Raw genomic sequence first — 18,540 nt, forward strand, 5'->3', positions numbered from 1 at the left:
TATTTTAAAATTTAATACATTTAATTATATATAAATTAAATTTTTAAAAAAATTGATGTTTGGAGTTTGTCTGCGCCTCGGTCTCGGTCTACGCGTCTATGAAAAACACCAATGCCGATGCGGCGTGTGGACTGACGAGTTTGGATATCACTCCCTCTCATGTCGAAATGGAATTGGACGTTCCTCACGGCATTCCGAACTGAACCAGATTATCTGTCGATCTCTTCGAACTGCTGGATTCCACACACAATTGGAACCTGCAGGGATTTTCGTAGAGGACGGCAGAAGACCCGATGGGATGACCACATTTCCATTTCAGAGGGAAAGTGTCTGGTTTGGGACGTCACGTGTGTGAACTCCTTTTCCAATCAGAACATCAAATTATGCATCGAGAATCCTGGAGCCCCGTCTGAACTGGCAGAGAAGAGAAAAGCTGAGAAATACGCTGGAATTGGGAATGGGAGATTGTTTGTCCCCTTGGCTATTGAGACGTCAGGAATACAGGGGCCTTCTACTCAAACCCAACTCCAGCGCATTGCCTCATTAATCGAAAGGGTTACCGGCGACCCGTGTGAGCACCGGTATTTAATCGAAAGAATATCTATAGCCATAGTCAGAGGCAATACTCTGGCTATCTGCCAATGACGATTTCTCTTTTGATTTGAAATAAAATAAAATTATAAAAAAAATAATAATAATATACAATCGTAGAACATGACTTCTAAAATGGTTAATAGATTAGTTAAAGTTATTATATTAATCATTATATCTGCGATACATAGAAAATATCCCGAGACCCTAGGATTATTAAAATAAAATTGATTACTGTTAGAATACAAATCAGAACTGCTCCAATGATTAAATAAATTTATATTTCGTCAATAATTCATCAAGTCTTGCGACACATCCCTAAAATATATTCATTATTAAATTACAGTGGTATATATAATTGTGGATTTTGTAAAACAACTTGGTGGAGGGAGAATAATCCATGGAATATAATCAGCTGCGGAGTCTGCACCACAACATTCAAACGTTTTTTGAATAAAATTAAGGTTTTTTGAATTAGAATTGAAATTTCTGATTTCTCTCAGCAGTTCTTTGCGTATCAAACTTATCATCTATAGATAGGACTATAATCATTAACTTGTGGTTTTTTCAAACAATAAAAAACTGTAGCAGCCAAGGTCAGAGAAAATATGCAAAATAAACATATCGAGAACTAGTTGTTATATTTATTTTCAATTCTTACTAAAATACTGTAGTATCGATCATTGTTTTTAAAATAATAAAAAATTCCGGACAGCATTCCTATAAGTGCAAATATTCCTGCAAAGAGAATTATAATTCCAGGTGTTTTTAAATAACTATTATTTAGCATGTGCTTCTGAATAGTATCTTTTAATATCACTACTCCCGCATAGCTTCCCAATACTCCAATGACCTGTTTTTATAATTACAGTGAATCCTCGCAAATTGGCCACCTCGCAAATTGGCCAATTTTTAAATTGGCCAATTTTTTCACAATTTACTAAGAAAAAAATTAATTTTCTTAGTAAATTGGCCAATTCTCAAATTGGCCACAATTTTTGAATTATTATTTTTTTTAATTAGAAAATAAACTATTTTTTTAATCACATGTCTTATAAAATTTCTCGTGGACGTTATACTCGGCTCACTTTTCTTGAAAAACACAAATTATAAACTACAAGGAAGAAAATGACAGTGTTTCGTGTCAGCTTCTGGCTGACAGATTCTCACATTTATTCCACAAGACGATCTCGAGAAAGACGATCAATAATCTACTGCTTAATAAAGACTCTATTTTACGGATTCGAAAATCTATCAAAATTCGTATAAAGCTGCTCACAAACCAAAATTTCCTACGCTTGAAGAAAAATTGATCGAATGGATGGATACAATAGAGTCTAAAGGTATTAATTGAAACCAATTTTTAGGTGGTTTTTTGAATGATTCCTTAATATCGTGTAAGGCTGCGCATTTTGCCGAAGAGCTACAACTTAGTAACTTTAAAAATTCTAATGGATTTCTGGCAAAATTCAAAAAGAGACACGGTTTTAGAATGCTAAATTACATGGAGAGATGCGAACAGATAAAGTAGTTGACATTAATTCTTTTCGTGAAGAATTTAAAGAAATTTCTAAATCGTATAAGCCTGATCTAATTTATAATTTGGATGAAACTGCATTATACTACAAGCTTATTCCATCGAAAAGCGTATGCAGAAACCGATTCCAAGGATACAAAAATTTTAAAGACCGTGTGTCTATTATGCTTTGTTCAAACATGACCGGAAGTCATAAATTGAAACCTGTGATGATTGGAAAACCAAAATGCCTAGATGTTTTAAAAATTTTGACTATGGATGTCTTGTCTCATATTATAGCTCACAGAAAGCTTGGATGACTGGATCTATTTTTATTGATTGGATTATTAGCTTTGATCTCCAGCTTAAAATTAAAAAGAAGAAAATTTTATTGCTAATAGACCACTGTCCTGCACATTCTATTCCTCAAAACTTGGATTGTATTAAGATTTTATTTTTTCCTAAAAATTCTACTGGATTACTACAACCAATGGATATTGGAATTATAAAAACCTTCAAGACTCATTTCATGAGAAGAAAGCTACAGTACTTAACTGATTTGCTGGAGACTGAAAATATTTCTGTATACAATTCATACAAAAAATTGACATTAAAAGATGCAATTTTGTTTGTTAATATGGCTTGGGATGACGTATCTACTGAAACTATTCAAAATTGTTTTAAGATTTTAAATGAATCTAATCACGAAAATACATTAATTGAACATTATGAGACTGAAATTGAAAGAACTGACATTTTCGATCCTCTAATGAGCGAAGATTTTCTAAATATCGAAAACACAGAAGATCAAGATATAAACGAAAATTGTTTACAAGAGGATCAAGAGTCTGAAATTAGCGACGAAGAGACAAAAATCATATATCCACTCGATAGAAAAGATATTGCAAAGACATTAACTAGAATAGAAAGGCAACTTTACTGTAATGCAGAAAATGAGAATGATGTTTCGCTGATTACTGCAATAAGAAAATACAAAGAAAATGTAAAAGAGCAAATAAAAAGGAATTAGGGATTGAATTTTATTTTAATAAAATTTAAACGTGTTTATTTTATTTTTTAAATATTGATTTTTTTCAAATTGGCCATTTTCTCAAATTGGCCATAAAATCTCTATGTACCAAAAATGGCCAATTTGCGAGGATTCACTGTATTAGAAATCTACCCCCAATAGGAATATATTTGCTATGATCAGAAATTTAGTAAAAAACTCCATTTTTTCGGCAATTTAACGCTACATTTAATTTTAAAACATTTAAACAATTGCTGGGGTTTCAAGCCACATAAAACCTCAAATAATTGTTTGAAACTGACTTTTCTTTGTATAATTTCCTGAATTTATTAGCTCAAAATTTAGGCTGGGATGATAGGTGGTCAAAGTTTGTTCACTTTCTTGGGTACTTTGAAATAAATATAAAGTATTTGTTTTTTAAGATGAAAGAATGGCCGGATATAGTTTTTATTTTAAAATTTAATTATATTTAAATTAAATTTTTTAATAAATTGATGTTTAGTTGTTGGTCGTTGATTTGTCGCCGACTATACAGTAATTCTCGAATAAAGTAAAATATTTTAATATATTTTGTTTAAATTCCTCATATTTCTTATCGAAAAATAAAGAAATGATTTTATCATGTCACCCAGAAGTCACATTCCCCTACGAACAGTCAGAGGTAATCTCTCTAAATGACCAAACATTAGCCTCTACCAGAGAATTTCGAGGATCTTAAGCTTGTTGTTATATAAATCTCATCAATTAGAACGAAAATGATTTAAAAGTACAAATTCATCCAAAATCACTTCTTCGGCAAACATCAAAGCCAATTTTGGCGGGAGAACTGGCTCAAATTTTTAACACAACTCAAGTCTTGTGGAGACCACAGTACTTATTTTAATTTTCTTTCCTTTCTAGGCCCAAAAGACGGAGAAGGAGATCATATTTAGGACCAGAAAGAGAACAATTATAATGCTAATTTAATTAATAAATTTTTTAAATATTTATTTAATAAATTGAATTTAAATAAAATATTGTAGTGTATAGTTTAGTTGTGTGGAATATTTAATGATGGCTTTTTTATCACCTTTTGATAGGACAAGTGAATTTAAATTAACAGCAAACTCAATGAAATCAAAAGTAAATAAATTTATAATAATTTTTTAATAAGAATTCACCTCCAATACGACAAAACACAATACCTCAAGAAAGAATAGAATTTATAAACATTTCTCAGTAAAAATTGCATATATTAACAACATTGCAGAGAATTAGCCAGAAATTTATCATTTTTGAATATGCGGATAGAAAAGCTATCAGAATGTATATTTATTCATTATATATCCCCGTCCAGTAGTATCTTCCAGCTCACTCTTTAACAGCAGGGCTAATGAAATTGAAAATCAGTTTTCAAACGTGGCCAAAGAACTACAATTGGCCTGTACTCACTACGATATGTTTAAAACTGTATTTTTAAATATTTATTTAACAAGAAATATTCAAAATGTCTAAATAGTGGAAGAAATCAGTCAAAAAATCATTTTATTTCAATTTCAGATTATTTGAACGTTTATTTATTATTTTGACATTCTAGTCACGAATATGTTCTATTAGTGATTATTTTAAAATTGTTTTGAGGGAATGGAGTTTGGTTAGTTTTTTAGAGTGTCTATTTTTTGACTAGAAACAACAATCTCAGCACACAAAACGTGAATTATTGGCCGACGGAGATTTAATTCCCGCCACTTTTCCAGTTTCTGTTATCTCAAATGGTTTTGGGATATGGCATAATCTAGAAGAGGGCAATGCAGAGTGCCCTGCCTTAGTTCGGGCTAAAAACGCCCTTAGGAACAAGCCCGTGTCTGTGAACCTTGGAGGACTTGAAAGCAGTCGGGCACTTCACCAAGAAGAATTGTTCCAGAATATTCTAGAAGAACAGAGAATAGTGGATATTGAAGAAGTGAATCAAGTTAATGCCAAATTACAAGACCTAACAGGAATGTTTCAGCAGATTGCTCGAATTGTGTCAGAACAAGGAGAACAGATCAATCGGTTGGGATATGTGATTGACTGGAAATAGAATTGACAAGAATGTAGAAGAGACGGAGAATTATGTCGAGCAGGGATATCGGGAGTTGACTAAGTATTTGAATTCTATCTCAAAAAGTCGGTGGCTGTTTATCAAGATTTTTGCTATTCTATGTATATTCTTATTTCTGTTTGTTCTTATATTCTAACTTTATTTGTGTTTTTGAATTATGACTTATGAGATAAAGAAATTTAATATTAAATAAGTTTTGATTTGTGAAGCTGTTAATATATGTTTACTTTGCTTTGGAATCGTCAATATGTACTTTAAAAAGTTGTCCAGAATGTTTTTTAGCGAAATCTAAATTTAATTAAATGTAGAGGAAACACCAAAAAATGCTTTCTATATTTAAAGTGATTCAGTTTAATTCAAAATTCACAAATTTTGCAATTAATTTAAAATATTCAGAAAACTTTTAAAATAGTTAAAATGTCTTTTTCAAAATAATTTCATTTAAATTTGACCAATCCTAAGGTGAAGTCCTTTGGCGTTTTGGAAATTGAAAAATTTACAGAAAATAATTTCCAGATAAAAAAGATAGAGATTTTAAAAATTTTTATTTGGAACAAATTTTTAAAAACAATTCTAACCTCTCTTTGGATACCTTACAAGCTATTTATATTTTAGAAAAAGTGTTTTTAAATAACTATAGTTTGCCTGTGCATTTAAATCCATCTTTAGGATCTGTCCCAATACACTCCATTTGCATTTTGTAATTTTGGGAGATATTGGTTTGTTTGATGTCATATCATTAATTGTTTTATTGCTCAGCCTCAAATGTCATTTAAAGGCTAGAGTACGCAGAAGATGGTCTCTATAAAACGATTCTTGATTGAAATTGTCCGTTTCAAAAAGTCTCTATGTTCCGCATTATAAAAGAAGATAAGTTTCACCAGAACTTCAAGTCAGTAATTCCGTTTTACAAATGAATAATTTTTTATTGATGGTGAAGTTGGCCGTAATTGCTTCAAACATAATTACTTTAAACGTGTTTTTACTCTGATCTCTGTGGATATTTCCATGAGGGTCGTGATAGTGAACTGTAAAATAAATTTAGAGAGTGAACACACGGATTTAAGAATTTAAATTATATATTTGATTATATTATTAAAGTTCAACATATTCAGAGGGAAACCTAAAACTTTATAAATTCACACTGTTTTATTAATTGTACAGATCAGAATGTTCTTTTGTTGATTTTATTTTGCTGCAAATATTAATTTTTTATTCATAGTTATTATCATTTCTATTCAAAGACTTAATGGATATTAATATTTACTCAGAACCTTCTATGAATTAAAAAAATTGTTGGTTATGAGTTTGTTTCTCATAATATCGAGATATGTATTATCCGTTAGTCTATGATTTAATAATATATTATTTCTATTCATTTTGATGCCTTCTTTTTAATGACCTAATTTTTTTAATTTCCATTGTCAATTCGATTCTCGATATGACCTATTTATAATTTTATTTTCCAGAAGATTAAGTAATATATTTTCAATGTTTCCCAATGTATTACGTGACTAGCATTATTAAATGATTATTTATGCCTGTTATATTTTTATTCTGACCCTAATACTTATTTTATTAAATATAACACTTTTTTACTATTTGATTTATTTTCATTTTTTTTTGTTTGGAGATGTGAGTAATTTTGTTATATTTTGTCTATGCCGAGTACAAATAGAGTGATATCTCGTCCAATTTTTCTGAACCATTACGCACGATATCGTAAGATATGACACCATCGTTGTATCTATTAAAAAAGACAACATTTGAGTTTATTTGTTTAAAAGCTCAATATTTTTGTGAATGGATAACATAAACAAAAATTGTTTTAAACTGCTGCGTATAAGATGGATGACCTGGCAGTTACCTCGGACGATCGCCAACGAGACTCTTTGGAAAAAGATGGAAAGTCTTGTTGGAATTCTTGTTTACCCTTGCAATCTTTGTCCTCAGCCGACGAAGGAAAGAAAAGTTTAGTCTTAATTTGTAACATGGTTATATTTTTTGACCTTGTAGACGTCAAAATAAAAGCTCTTGATTATCACAAACATTATTTTTATGCAACAATTATAAATTCTAACTATGCCTTGTACTGATTTAAATTAGTCTTTGTTCATTTACTTAAATAATTTAAAAAATTTATTTTTTTAATTGATAAACCTAAATATATTGCAAAATTTTTAACGTGGTAGATTTGTTTCTTGTAATGGGTTCTTATAGGGGTATGTCAAAGATTTTCCAGAGTATTGAATTTTAGTATCTCAAATCTGACGATCCAAAGCTCGTCATTAATTTGGACAACGAAACCGAGATGGAGTATTTAGCTAAATCTCTATATGAATATTCACATCGAGGAGTAAACAAGATTGAGTATGTGTGTCGACAAAGAAACTTCATTGCCAAAAATGACATAATCAGAAAAGTCATTCGAAATTGTGAAGTATGTAAATTTTCCTGACCATTGTAAGTTTTAATTCTTTTTAATTTTTAATGTAGGTTGTGATATGAATCATCATATTTTTGCTTCTTTTCCGAATGAAAGGTTTCAGCTAGATCTTGTAGATCTAAATGGGTTTAACAGTCATCGATGTTTAAGTAAGCTTTTAAACAATTTATTCAGATTTTCATTTGGAAATGACGACTAACACGCTACGTAATGAAGATTTTATTAATTATATCGTGAGTACTAAACTTTTTTTAGCTCAAGGACTTAAATCGATAATTAAAAGTTCATTTAATGACCACACAAAAAATTATTTATGTTGTTAAATAAAAGAAAGAGTGACAAAAATAAGGCTTTATTTGGTTTGGAGTTTTATTTTGTAGTAACAGGGAGTGAATTCGAAAACAATGTACCCAAAAGTTGAATCAGATGTTCATCTTTTAATTGATTTCGATACTTTGTTTTTAATCGCGTAAGTTTGTTGAAAAGAGCTACACAAGCATATGTTGATCAAATATTCATGCATTTTTTGTGCATTACCAAACAAGTTCTGATATTTCTATTTTAAATTCGAATCAAAAATCCAGAAGCTCATTTGATTTAAATATCGCGGAAAGTTGTAAATCTGACTGGATTTTAATTAGCTTCAGTTGATATACGGATCGAACAGTTGCAGTGTCTGTTCCCATAAGTGATGAAAATATTTTCATAATAGGTAGAGATGTTTAAAATTGTTAAAACGTCTTAGATTTCCTTAATTAATGTACTAATTACAGATTTTTTAATAATTTTAAGCAGGCATCGTTGAGAATCATCGAATGAAATAATTAATTAACATAATAATAAAATATGTCTATTCAATGTAGCAAAAAAATCAAATGTCAAATTTAATTTAAAGATAAAGAATTGACTTACAACTTCAGAAGGATTTCAAAGGAATTTCCATGGAATGGTCTATAGCAGCGTTTCCCAAAGTTGGTGCCGCGGGCAAGTACTCGGAGTGGCGCGAAAAATTATTTTATTATTTAAGTAATTTTATTTAGACAAAATAAATAGATTCTCAACAAATAACGGCCTTGTCGATATCTATAGTTTTATCGTTATTTTTTAGTATTTTTGTAGATTTATTATATTCGAATTAATGAATAACAAAACTTTTAATGAAAATAACTCCAAAGACAATCATTCAAATGTATAAAAAATTACAATTTACAATAAAGAAACTAAAATACCTGGACGAATATCTGTTATATGGATTTGCAAAGTGTGGTGAACAGCCTTTACCGAAAGCTGAATGTATGTTTTGGCACAAAATATTATGCAACGCTTTTCATGTTCTTTCTAAACTTTTATGTCACTTGAATTCTTACCATCCTCAATACAAAGATAAAGTCTGCCAATTTTTTGAAAAATTGACCACTTTTACATGTTCTAATAAGATAATGATCTTTTTGATGATGATTCCGAAAAGATTGACTTAATATCGTTTTCCAATAACACGAATAGCAGGAAAATACTTTATATGGATTCTCTGACAAATCTGCCAAAAATTTCGAAAAAGTTTTTAACAAATATTTATTTAAAATATTATTTAGAGGTGCCGAGGATAAAGTCAACATTTTTAGGGGTATCGCGAAAGAAAGAGTTTGGGAAACCCTGGCCCATAGCCTCATCGAAAATATTATAAAATGTTTATATCGCCAAACAAAATTAAAATTTGACACACAGTGGGGGCGTGGGAAGTTCCAGAGGCGGATTTAAGCTTTGAAATAATAGTTAGGGACCTCTCCATTATAGGATCTAGTTAGCAGAAAAAATAGTGAAGAGTAGGAACAAGACATTGTACTAATTGAGTCACACTGGCCTGATAAATTGTAGACAAAAAGCTTAACAAATACTCTTTCAAGTTTTACTGCGTTGAAAGCTCAAGTGTATTTCTAGCCATTCCAAATGAATGTTGTTTGGAATCATAGCAACGGTGGACTAATAAAAGTGAGATGGGGGTATACTTTTTTGGATTTCTTTCTTTTTTTCACGTTTGTATACCTTGGGGTTTCGTTTACAAAAATATAAAATAAATTTTTTGTAAATTGAAAAATTTTATTACTTTTTTTTGACACATACCTATTCTTGTTCGACAAGACTCTCCTCCAATATCTCCTGCCCCAAGACGTGTTCCTCCAATGCTGTGTCCCCAGTCATTGAGGGACTCCTTTCTCCAAAGGAAAGTTCATTTGACTATTTATAGAAGCAACAATTGACCCCTCTTCATCGACAACCTGTTAAAAGAAGATAAGTCACTCGACATAGTCACTCAATTTGAGAACATGCGGAAGTGCCCGACTCATATCTGTTCTGGGATTCATTGCCAACGCCACTGTTCTAAATTACGGTTCAGTTTCCGTGTTGCGACAGCAGACGCGATTCCCGACCGAGACATGCTTGAGAAACAACTTTCTGTGTTCCTTCTCGAAAATGCCTCTACTTACATTAACATCGCCAAGTATTTCAGGATCTGGAATGGTGTCTACAATGTCTCCGTTAAGCCCTCCACAATGCTCAAGGACATTGCTGACTACCGCGAACCAGACTTTTGTTTCCACGTTGAAGAAACTATCTCCGGACATTATTCACTCAAAGGCAAATGGGCATTGTCTCAAATTAACGAGAGTTGGCCCTCAAATTATTCAACGGGGAATATTCGTGCTGAACAAAGATCAATTCCGAGATTTACAACACAATGTACTACGAATACCAACGTAGGTGATCCCTTGCTCTATTCGTAGAGTCAAGAAAATGTCCAAAACTGTTCACGACGTCCAGATTTGGTTGTCCAAATCCTTCAACCCAGACAAAACGAACTTTGAGGCAATCGCCCCACTGGTTCAGCCTCATTCTGTCCAGTCTTGTGGTTGGGCCACTGCCCCATTTTCAGCTGGACGGGGGAGGAATTTCCCCAATTGGTGGCCACGTGCTGTCGACTGACATTCTTCAAATATGTCATGTCTGAGGGTCTGTCTCCAAATGTCCTCGTTGTAAATGTCATACTCACGTCCAGTCCTTGTTGGTTTCAGAATCCAACCTGCTAACCCATTTCCTCAAAATTTCCGCCATTCTGCAACCCCTCTTGTTTGGAGTGGAAGCAAACCTTTCACAACTGACTCGATTAGCGATATTTGTAATATTCTGGGTATTTCCATTTCTGAGATGAGACGGGACATTGCTCGACTGTTTGCGGAATGCACATTCAGCACACATTCGGAGGTATTTCTTTATTTGGTCATTCGGTCAGCAGGCTAATCTCCTCAATGTCGTCCCGGATCCTGCTCTCGTTTCCTTGCCGGTCCACCTCGTGGAGTTTTATGACCTCATTGCAGACAGGGTGTGCTGGCATGACTCTTAGTAGACAGAATAACTTGAGTTATCCAATAAAATGTATTTTATTCATTCATCAGAATCATTACGAATTGTATGAAGTCTACTCCGGCCGACCATATGAATCAGGAAACCAACATGATTAAACTTGCAGACCATTTCGACATCTGTGGAACCCTCAGCGAGTATGATCAAAAACCACCCAAGTCACAATCTCACGACAACACCAACCCCTGACAGAAACATCAAAAACACTTTACTACTGCCGTATTCTGAACTCATTCTCTAACAAAAAATCATCTGAAATAAAAAAACTAATAACTAAATCCTTCTTGAACGCAATAACCGCCAACAATATTCTCCAAAAAATAAACACAGCTGAAAAAGATCTCATCCGCAAAGATCGGGTCGAGCTCGCAAGATTTTGCTGTTGGCATCATTCACTTTGCTACTACGAACATGTCCTTGAAATTACTGAACAACGTGGGAGCAATGTCGAGAGAGTGCTGTCTCCGATTTGTTTCGTAATTCCACTCTCTATTGGGGATTGTCGGGCAAACTGACATTCAGACAAACTCACTGGTGTGGGCACTCATAAACCTGATAAACCTCATCGACCACTTCGAGAGTGCCGTCCTCTTCTTCCTCTCTTTCGAGCACAAGGAGGGATATTACATTCCCCTCCTGACACATTTCCAGGGTATCTTTCTGTCCATTCCACAGAACACCACTGAGATGATCACCTCTTTCAATCCTTTCCCAACAATGCCCATATCTTCTTCACCAGACCCGTCTTTCACTCTCTCGGCACATACCTATTCTTGTTCGACAAGACTCTCCTCCAATATCCCCTGCCTCACGACGTGTTCCTCCAATGCGCGGGTGCTGTGTCCTCAGTCATTGAGAGACTCCTTTCTCCAAAGGCAAATTCATTCGACCATTTATAGAAGCAACAATTGACCCCCTTGCTATAGACCTTTCCATGAAATTCTCAAATGCTGAAAAATCTGGATCCCAAAGTTTTTAAAATTTTTCAAAAATTAGGAAATGAAAAAGTTGCTCTGTCTGGACCTACGATTAACAAAATTAGATCCATGGTCGCATCTAAAATATCAATCATATCGTCTAATGTTTGGCTTAAAGATTTATGAAGCGACACAATTTAGATTACAAAACATTGGACGCTAAAGTTGTCCTTTATGATAAAAAAAATATTTTTAAATGCGACGAAACTGTACTCTATTTCAAATATACAACAACTAAGTCATTTGTGCAGCACGGAGAATATTCGTTCTGTTTTAAGCAACACAAAGAAAGGGTTAGTCTGCTTCTCTGCTGCAGCTATCTTGGATATAAACTTTCCATTAGTTATAGGCAAATATAAAAACACTCGATGCTGAAAACAATTTAATTTTGATGTTTTTAACGTCATGCATTCTTTTAGAAATTTGTGGATGACAATTGACATTTTTAAATCCTGGATCTTAAAAATAAATTTAATAATGCTTTCAGAAGAAAAAAATATATTAATGTTGTTGGATAATGCTAGTCCACATCTATTAGTTGATTTTTCAAACGTTAAATTTTTTTACTTACCTAAAAATACAACACATTAATCTAGCCTTGGATATGAGGATAATTAAAAGATTCAAAATAAATTAAAGCAATTTACTTATTAAATTCCTTTTCCTTTATGAATGAATTAATTAATTATTCACGAATGGTGGCTAGTTGACCCTGATTTTGATATTAATTAAATTGTATCAAATTTCGCAATCAATATCAAATTTCGCACATGAAATTAGTTTTTTTCCATCAAAAATTTTCTAATAAAATGGCATTTTTTTGACCTTTCAATTATTATTTTTTTGATTTTTTAAAACTGGACATCCGGATTCAATAAACTGACATAAATTGTGCCTTTTCATCACTTCAAAATTATGTTTTGTGTGAATTTCCAAATTAAGCACATCATGATTTTCCGCTAGAAATAAAATACATTTATAAACCAAAAATTATCTCAACTTTAGCATTTATCTCTTCATTTCTGAAAGCATTGCATGATTCATTATTACAATTTGAGACATCAATATATGTTATATTTGCAGTTTCCCCACAATATTCGAACGACATTGGAGCAGTTAAAATATTTAAAAATACCACAGGAATTAATACTAACATTTTATTCCTAGCTAAGTTGTCCTAATTAATTAGTTAAATATCTATTCCCAACGACGAGGTTATCCTAATTATAACAAATTAAACATATTCTAATTTAAAATAAATTAAAAATATTAATAACCCACGCGTCATTTTTATAAAATAATTCACCTTGAGTTCAATCACGACAAATACTGATAATAACACATTTTATTGACCTGTACAGTCCAGTCTGACACAGAATACTTTTGTAATATCATCTCAATCTAAATATACATAACATACTATACCCGACCAGTAACACTAATCACTATACTCATTTCCCACAGTCACCCGAACTTTGGCATGATTGGAGGAGACTAGTCTCAGCCAAATCTGCACAGTTGGGGGGGATTACTCAATACACCTTCAACAGTCAAAATCTAAAAATAAACACAGAATTCACTATTTCTTAACATGAGCACTTTCTGTGTATCCTTAATAGGTTAATATTGATGTTGATATTTTTTAATCGTTTTTTATTGAAGAAAAAGGCACTATTATAAGGCACTTGCGGTTGCATGTATGATGGAGAGTGCATTGACACGAATAATAGTCATTCCAATATTTTGGAACAACCATGACACTTACCGAGGCTCCCCACTTCGCACAGCAACTTTTGATCGCACTTTTTTGATAAAAAAGTCATTAGAGGGCCGGTTACCCTCGATGTTTCCACAGCGATAAAAATGAAACGATAACGTTGTCCAAGATTTGCATATTTGGCAATTTTTCTTTGTTCTGCAGCATCTGCTGCTAACGATTTGACGAAGATATGTTGCTTGATCACAAAAAATTTCCTGCATAGTGGATCCAGAAAATTATGATGGATTTCAACAAGATGTACTCTTTATTATTTTAAAAACATCCTGCTACATGCCATTAGGTTAGCATAATTTTTTAACGTAATATTATTTTATACCGACATATTCTGTCACAATATTTTATCTCGCGACATATCAACATCGTTTATTGTCAAAATATTAGCTCCTTTGAAATTCTTTTTATTTGATGGAAAATTTTATTAATTTTTTTCTCAGCATTCCATATTTTTGAATACTTATTAATTATTCATTCTGGGTCCCTGGAAAGTTCCATAGACGAATCTAAGCTGTGAAACAATAGTTAGGGATCCAGTAAGGTGAAAAAATAGTGAAGAGTAGGAACAAGAAATTGTACTTATTGAGTCACAGTGGCCTGATAAATCGCAGACAAAAGGCTTAACAAATACTCTTTAAAGTTTTATTGCGTTGAGAGTTCGACTGTATTCTCTCGTCATTTCAAATCCGTGACAACTGTTTCGCAATCCCTGAGACTGTGAGGGCGTCCTAAACTGCAATCATTGATCGATCGTTTTTTGTAAATATCATTTAATTGATGTAGCATGTTTCTAGTGGGACATTTCAAATAAATGTTGTTTGAAATCATAGCCACGGTGAACTGATAAAAGTGAGATAAAGGAATATTTTTTTGGACATCTTTTTTCACGTTTGTACACCTTGGGGTTTCGTTCACAAAAATATAAAATAAATTTTTTGTATTAATAAGAGTTAATATTGAGTTAGCTTTGGTTCAATTTGAGGAATTGTTTTCTCAAAATGCTCTACGTCGGCATGCCAATCAACTCCACTAAGAGAGAATATATTCGAGAATCTATGATCCCAGAGGACCTCAGTTGAATGGTAAGAAGTCCGTGATTTCACGGAATAACCAGACGATTCACTGACTCCTGTCACTGTGACGATAATCTCACATCCATCAGCAATGAACTTTGATTGGTCGTATTTGTAAAGAGGGCTGTTTTCGTCTATCATGTGAGAGACCGTTATTGGCCAGCCAGAGTCAGGAGAATTTGAATCAAAATTGGTTGCAAGACGTTTAGAGTGAAAAGGAATCATTTCCCCTTCGGCAGTAATTCGAGAACAAATGAGACACATTTTAACATTAGAAGCTATAATTTGAGACTTTTGGATATTAAGAATTCGACAAATAAAATATTTTGATTGATTCCTTTTACAAACAACCGCATTTTTTGTAAAAATCCAAGTTTTTTGCCTTGAAAGCGGATTGGATATTTTTTTGAATGCAAGTCCAAAAGCCAAAGATTCCAAACAAATTCCAATCAGTGTTTGCAATAAGAGAACTATGCCTGAAAGAGGACAGTTTGAACTAACAAACATATGGCCGTATCCAACAGTGCTTTGTGTTGCCATTGAAAAAACCATTGCTCCTAAAAAAGTGTTTAAATTATGAACACATTCCGTTTCACTGTATAAAAACAGAATGTACCAGATCAGTGCAAACACAACAGAACTAAGTAAATATATAAAAATGATGAAAATAAATAATGGTATCCAATTCAGTAAGAGCAGAGATGTCAAAAAATCGGAAATAACACGTTTTTTTATTAAACCGGAAATTCTACATTTAATTTTTCCGTTTTTTTCAACTAATCGGGAGTTCGTTCTGGCCCACTTTTTGGATGAACTTTGGTGGGAAGAAGGAGCTTCCCCCACATTCATGTAAACTGACGAGTCTGTTTCATTTGAATCCTGATCAACGTAAGACAGATAATAAAAATACTTTGCATGGAAAAAGTAACTCTGTTGAACTGGACATAAATTATGTTAAATTTTTATATTTGACCTTATTTTTTAAAAAATTCTTGAATAAAAATAAATTAAATTTAAAGGGAATTTATTCTATTTTGGTCATTATCCTGCTATATTATGTTTATTCGGTACTTCCATTAATATTATCATTTTAGTACTTTTCATAAGGATTACATAAAAATTACTATTAAAACCCACGTACGTGGATTTTTCTATGATGTCAAAAGTCTTACATATTCCTACAACCTTTTTGCCTCAAATATTCTGTCCTTCTTTCATACGGGGTTGCCATAAATGTTTTTAGCTTGTTCAATATTTGGTGTAAAAAATATTACTCAGCAGAATAAATGGACAATGTAAACTTTCGAAAACTTTAAAAATGATAATTCTTAATTTACAGACTTTATTTTTCGACTACGGTTTTGCATTCGTAGTTTTATTTTTGGTAAATGAGTAGCTTTGATATAATTTATTGAAATTATATACTGGTTGTCTTAGGCCTGATTTTCCGAGCATTTGTTTACTTAATTACACGAAAATGGCCTGTTCCTGATACTACTAGGAAATTGTTGGAATAATCTCTTTCCTAATTCTCAATGTGTACTCCAGTTCAAGCTATTGTCATTTTTTAGAAGGTCATTTGCTTGACTGATGCAGGAGTCAATTATCTAATTTTTCTTAATAAAAATGTTCTGTCCAGGTTACAGCCACGAAATAAACTCTCTAATAAACGGGAAAAAAACATTCTGCCGAGTCTTGAAAAAGAAATAGCCAAAAGAATAGCCAAAATCCACTCATATATAATTGCTTCTTTGAATGAATGAATGAATGAATTTTTATTAACGGAAAAGCCGAAAAAAGAGGGAGAAAGTTAATGAGACAACGTATGCCTCTTCTTAGTTGTTTCCCTCTTTTTTTTTTTTTTTTAATATTTAATTCGAGAAGAAAAGGCTCTCTCAAGAACACTTCCAACCGTTTCCGTCGCGTCTTCCATCACTTGAGGGATGGGTTGGTCCAACTGGAGTCCATTTGCCAATTTGATGGCATATCGCCTCGTCTTTTCGAGCTTAGCGATAATGCCATCCCTTTCAGCAGTAGGATACCATCCCTCGAACCCGTAGGTAAGCAATGGTTCGACGCACGTTTTATAAACATATAAAAACGTTTCCGGGGAAAGGTGGAAGTGAATTATGCTCCTGAGAATTTGAGCGCATTTCCTTCTCCTCGAGTCGATGTATCTGAAGTAAGAACCCTTGGATCCAACTTCAACCCCAAGGTATTTCAGGTTCTCCGTTACTGTAAACCCATAGAGGTTTCTCGGCGGTTTTCGTTTTGCTCCCTGTTTTGCAATCCAAGTGGCGGTGCACTTTTCTTTTGCAAGCGTCAGTCCTTTTGATATGCACCATTCTTCCACTCTTGTCACGTATCCTTTTAACTTCCTCCACGAGATGTCTTTTCTCCACAAAGCATCCGTTATTAATATGTCGTCCGCGTAGATCATGAGACGACTGGTAGGATCTTTCGGTTTTGGAATATCAGCAACGTAAATATTAAAAAGCAGGGGGCTCAAGACCGAGCCTTGAGGTACCCCTCTTTTGAGATCGACAGATTCCGACAAACGGTTTCCGCATCGTATGTATGACCTTCTCATTGATAAATAGCTCTTCAGCCAATTGACCGTTTTAGACCCGGGTTTGCTCTTGGCGACACTTTCCAAGAGGCCCAGGTGCCATACGCTGTCAAAAGCTTTTGAGACATCGAGGCAGATAGCAATAGTCGCTGTATTATTAGCAAGACTAAGCGAGATGACTTTCTCGAGTTCTCCGAAACAATCACCACAGGATCTTTTTCGTCGGAATCCCCACTGCTCTACTGCAAGTGCACCTGATTCCTCTACGAAGTTCGAAAGTCTTGTGAAGACAATCCGTTCCATAATTTTAGAGACGGAGCATATTAGGCTTATCGGCCTATAGTTCTCTGCATGGTCCTTTATTTTTCCAGGCTTTGGAATCATACGTACGATTGACTTTTTCCAAGAGTCCGGTACGTATCCAAGTCTCCAGCTTGCATTGTATAGTGCGGTCAAGTATCGTAGGAGAATATTTGGAGCATGTTTGAATACAGAAATTGGAATGTAGTCATGGCCGGGTGCATTATTCTTGCAGCTCATAATTGCGGCATACGTTTCTTCCAACGTTATGTCTCTGCACAGTGGTCCCGTATGACTCAAATTAGCTCTTAGACTTCTCTGAGCCTCACATATAACTTCTTTCGGAACCATGTCGATCGGATCCACCTCTTGAACTTTTGCCAGTTGACTTCGCAGATGTGAGGGAACTTCATCGAGCGGGATATCTATTCCTTCAGTTGTTTTTAGTCGGATCTCTTCTCCTTTGTTCTCCATATTACTCAGTCTGTTGAAAACCTTCCAAAAATGAGGGTTTTTCTTATTCAGTTTCGAGCATTGACTCTTCCAAGCAAGGTCTGAATGTTTTTTTGCGACATCATTTATCTCTATTTTCACGGTACGAATCTTATCCCGAAGACGAATACGATCTATGGGGTCACTGCATCGTCTTAGCTTCTTTTCAAGGTTTCCCTTCCATTTTATAAGTTTTCCCAAAGATTCGTCAATCCGGGTTTTTCTGTTAGTATTTGACATGATGTATTTCCTGATTGAAGATTTTCGGA

The 18,540-nt window shown here is 33.4% G+C and overlaps 1 protein-coding gene across 1 annotated transcript; it reads left to right on the forward strand.

The window, feature by feature from the left end:
• The first annotated feature begins 4,155 nt into the window (after positions 1-4,155).
• Positions 4,156-4,642, forward strand: LOC115231583. The gene is made up of 4 exons (XM_029801572.2): positions 4,156-4,259; positions 4,291-4,355; positions 4,387-4,442; positions 4,474-4,642. Exons 1-4 carry the CDS (start codon positions 4,188-4,190, stop codon positions 4,629-4,631), a joined length of 351 nt encoding a protein of 116 aa, XP_029657432.2. The 5' UTR covers positions 4,156-4,187; the 3' UTR covers positions 4,632-4,642.
• Positions 4,643-18,540: the final 13,898 nt, after the last annotated feature.

This window comes from Octopus sinensis, unplaced genomic scaffold, assembly GCF_006345805.1.
Source record: "Octopus sinensis unplaced genomic scaffold, ASM634580v1 Contig18742, whole genome shotgun sequence".
Lineage (NCBI taxonomy): Eukaryota > Metazoa > Mollusca > Cephalopoda > Octopoda > Octopodidae > Octopus > Octopus sinensis.

Excerpts from the sequence above, each read along its gene's own strand:
- LOC115231583 (XM_029801572.2), top strand. The coding sequence starts at position 4,188 with ATGATGGCTTTTTTATCACCTTTTGATAGGACAAGTGAATTTAAATTA. Across the intron at positions 4,260-4,290 it reads CAAACTCAATGAAATCAAAA|AATTCACCTCCAATACGACA; the intron begins GTAAATAAATTT and ends TTTTTTAATAAG. Across the intron at positions 4,443-4,473 it reads GATAGAAAAGCTATCAGAAT|TAGTATCTTCCAGCTCACTC; the intron begins GTATATTTATTC and ends ATCCCCGTCCAG.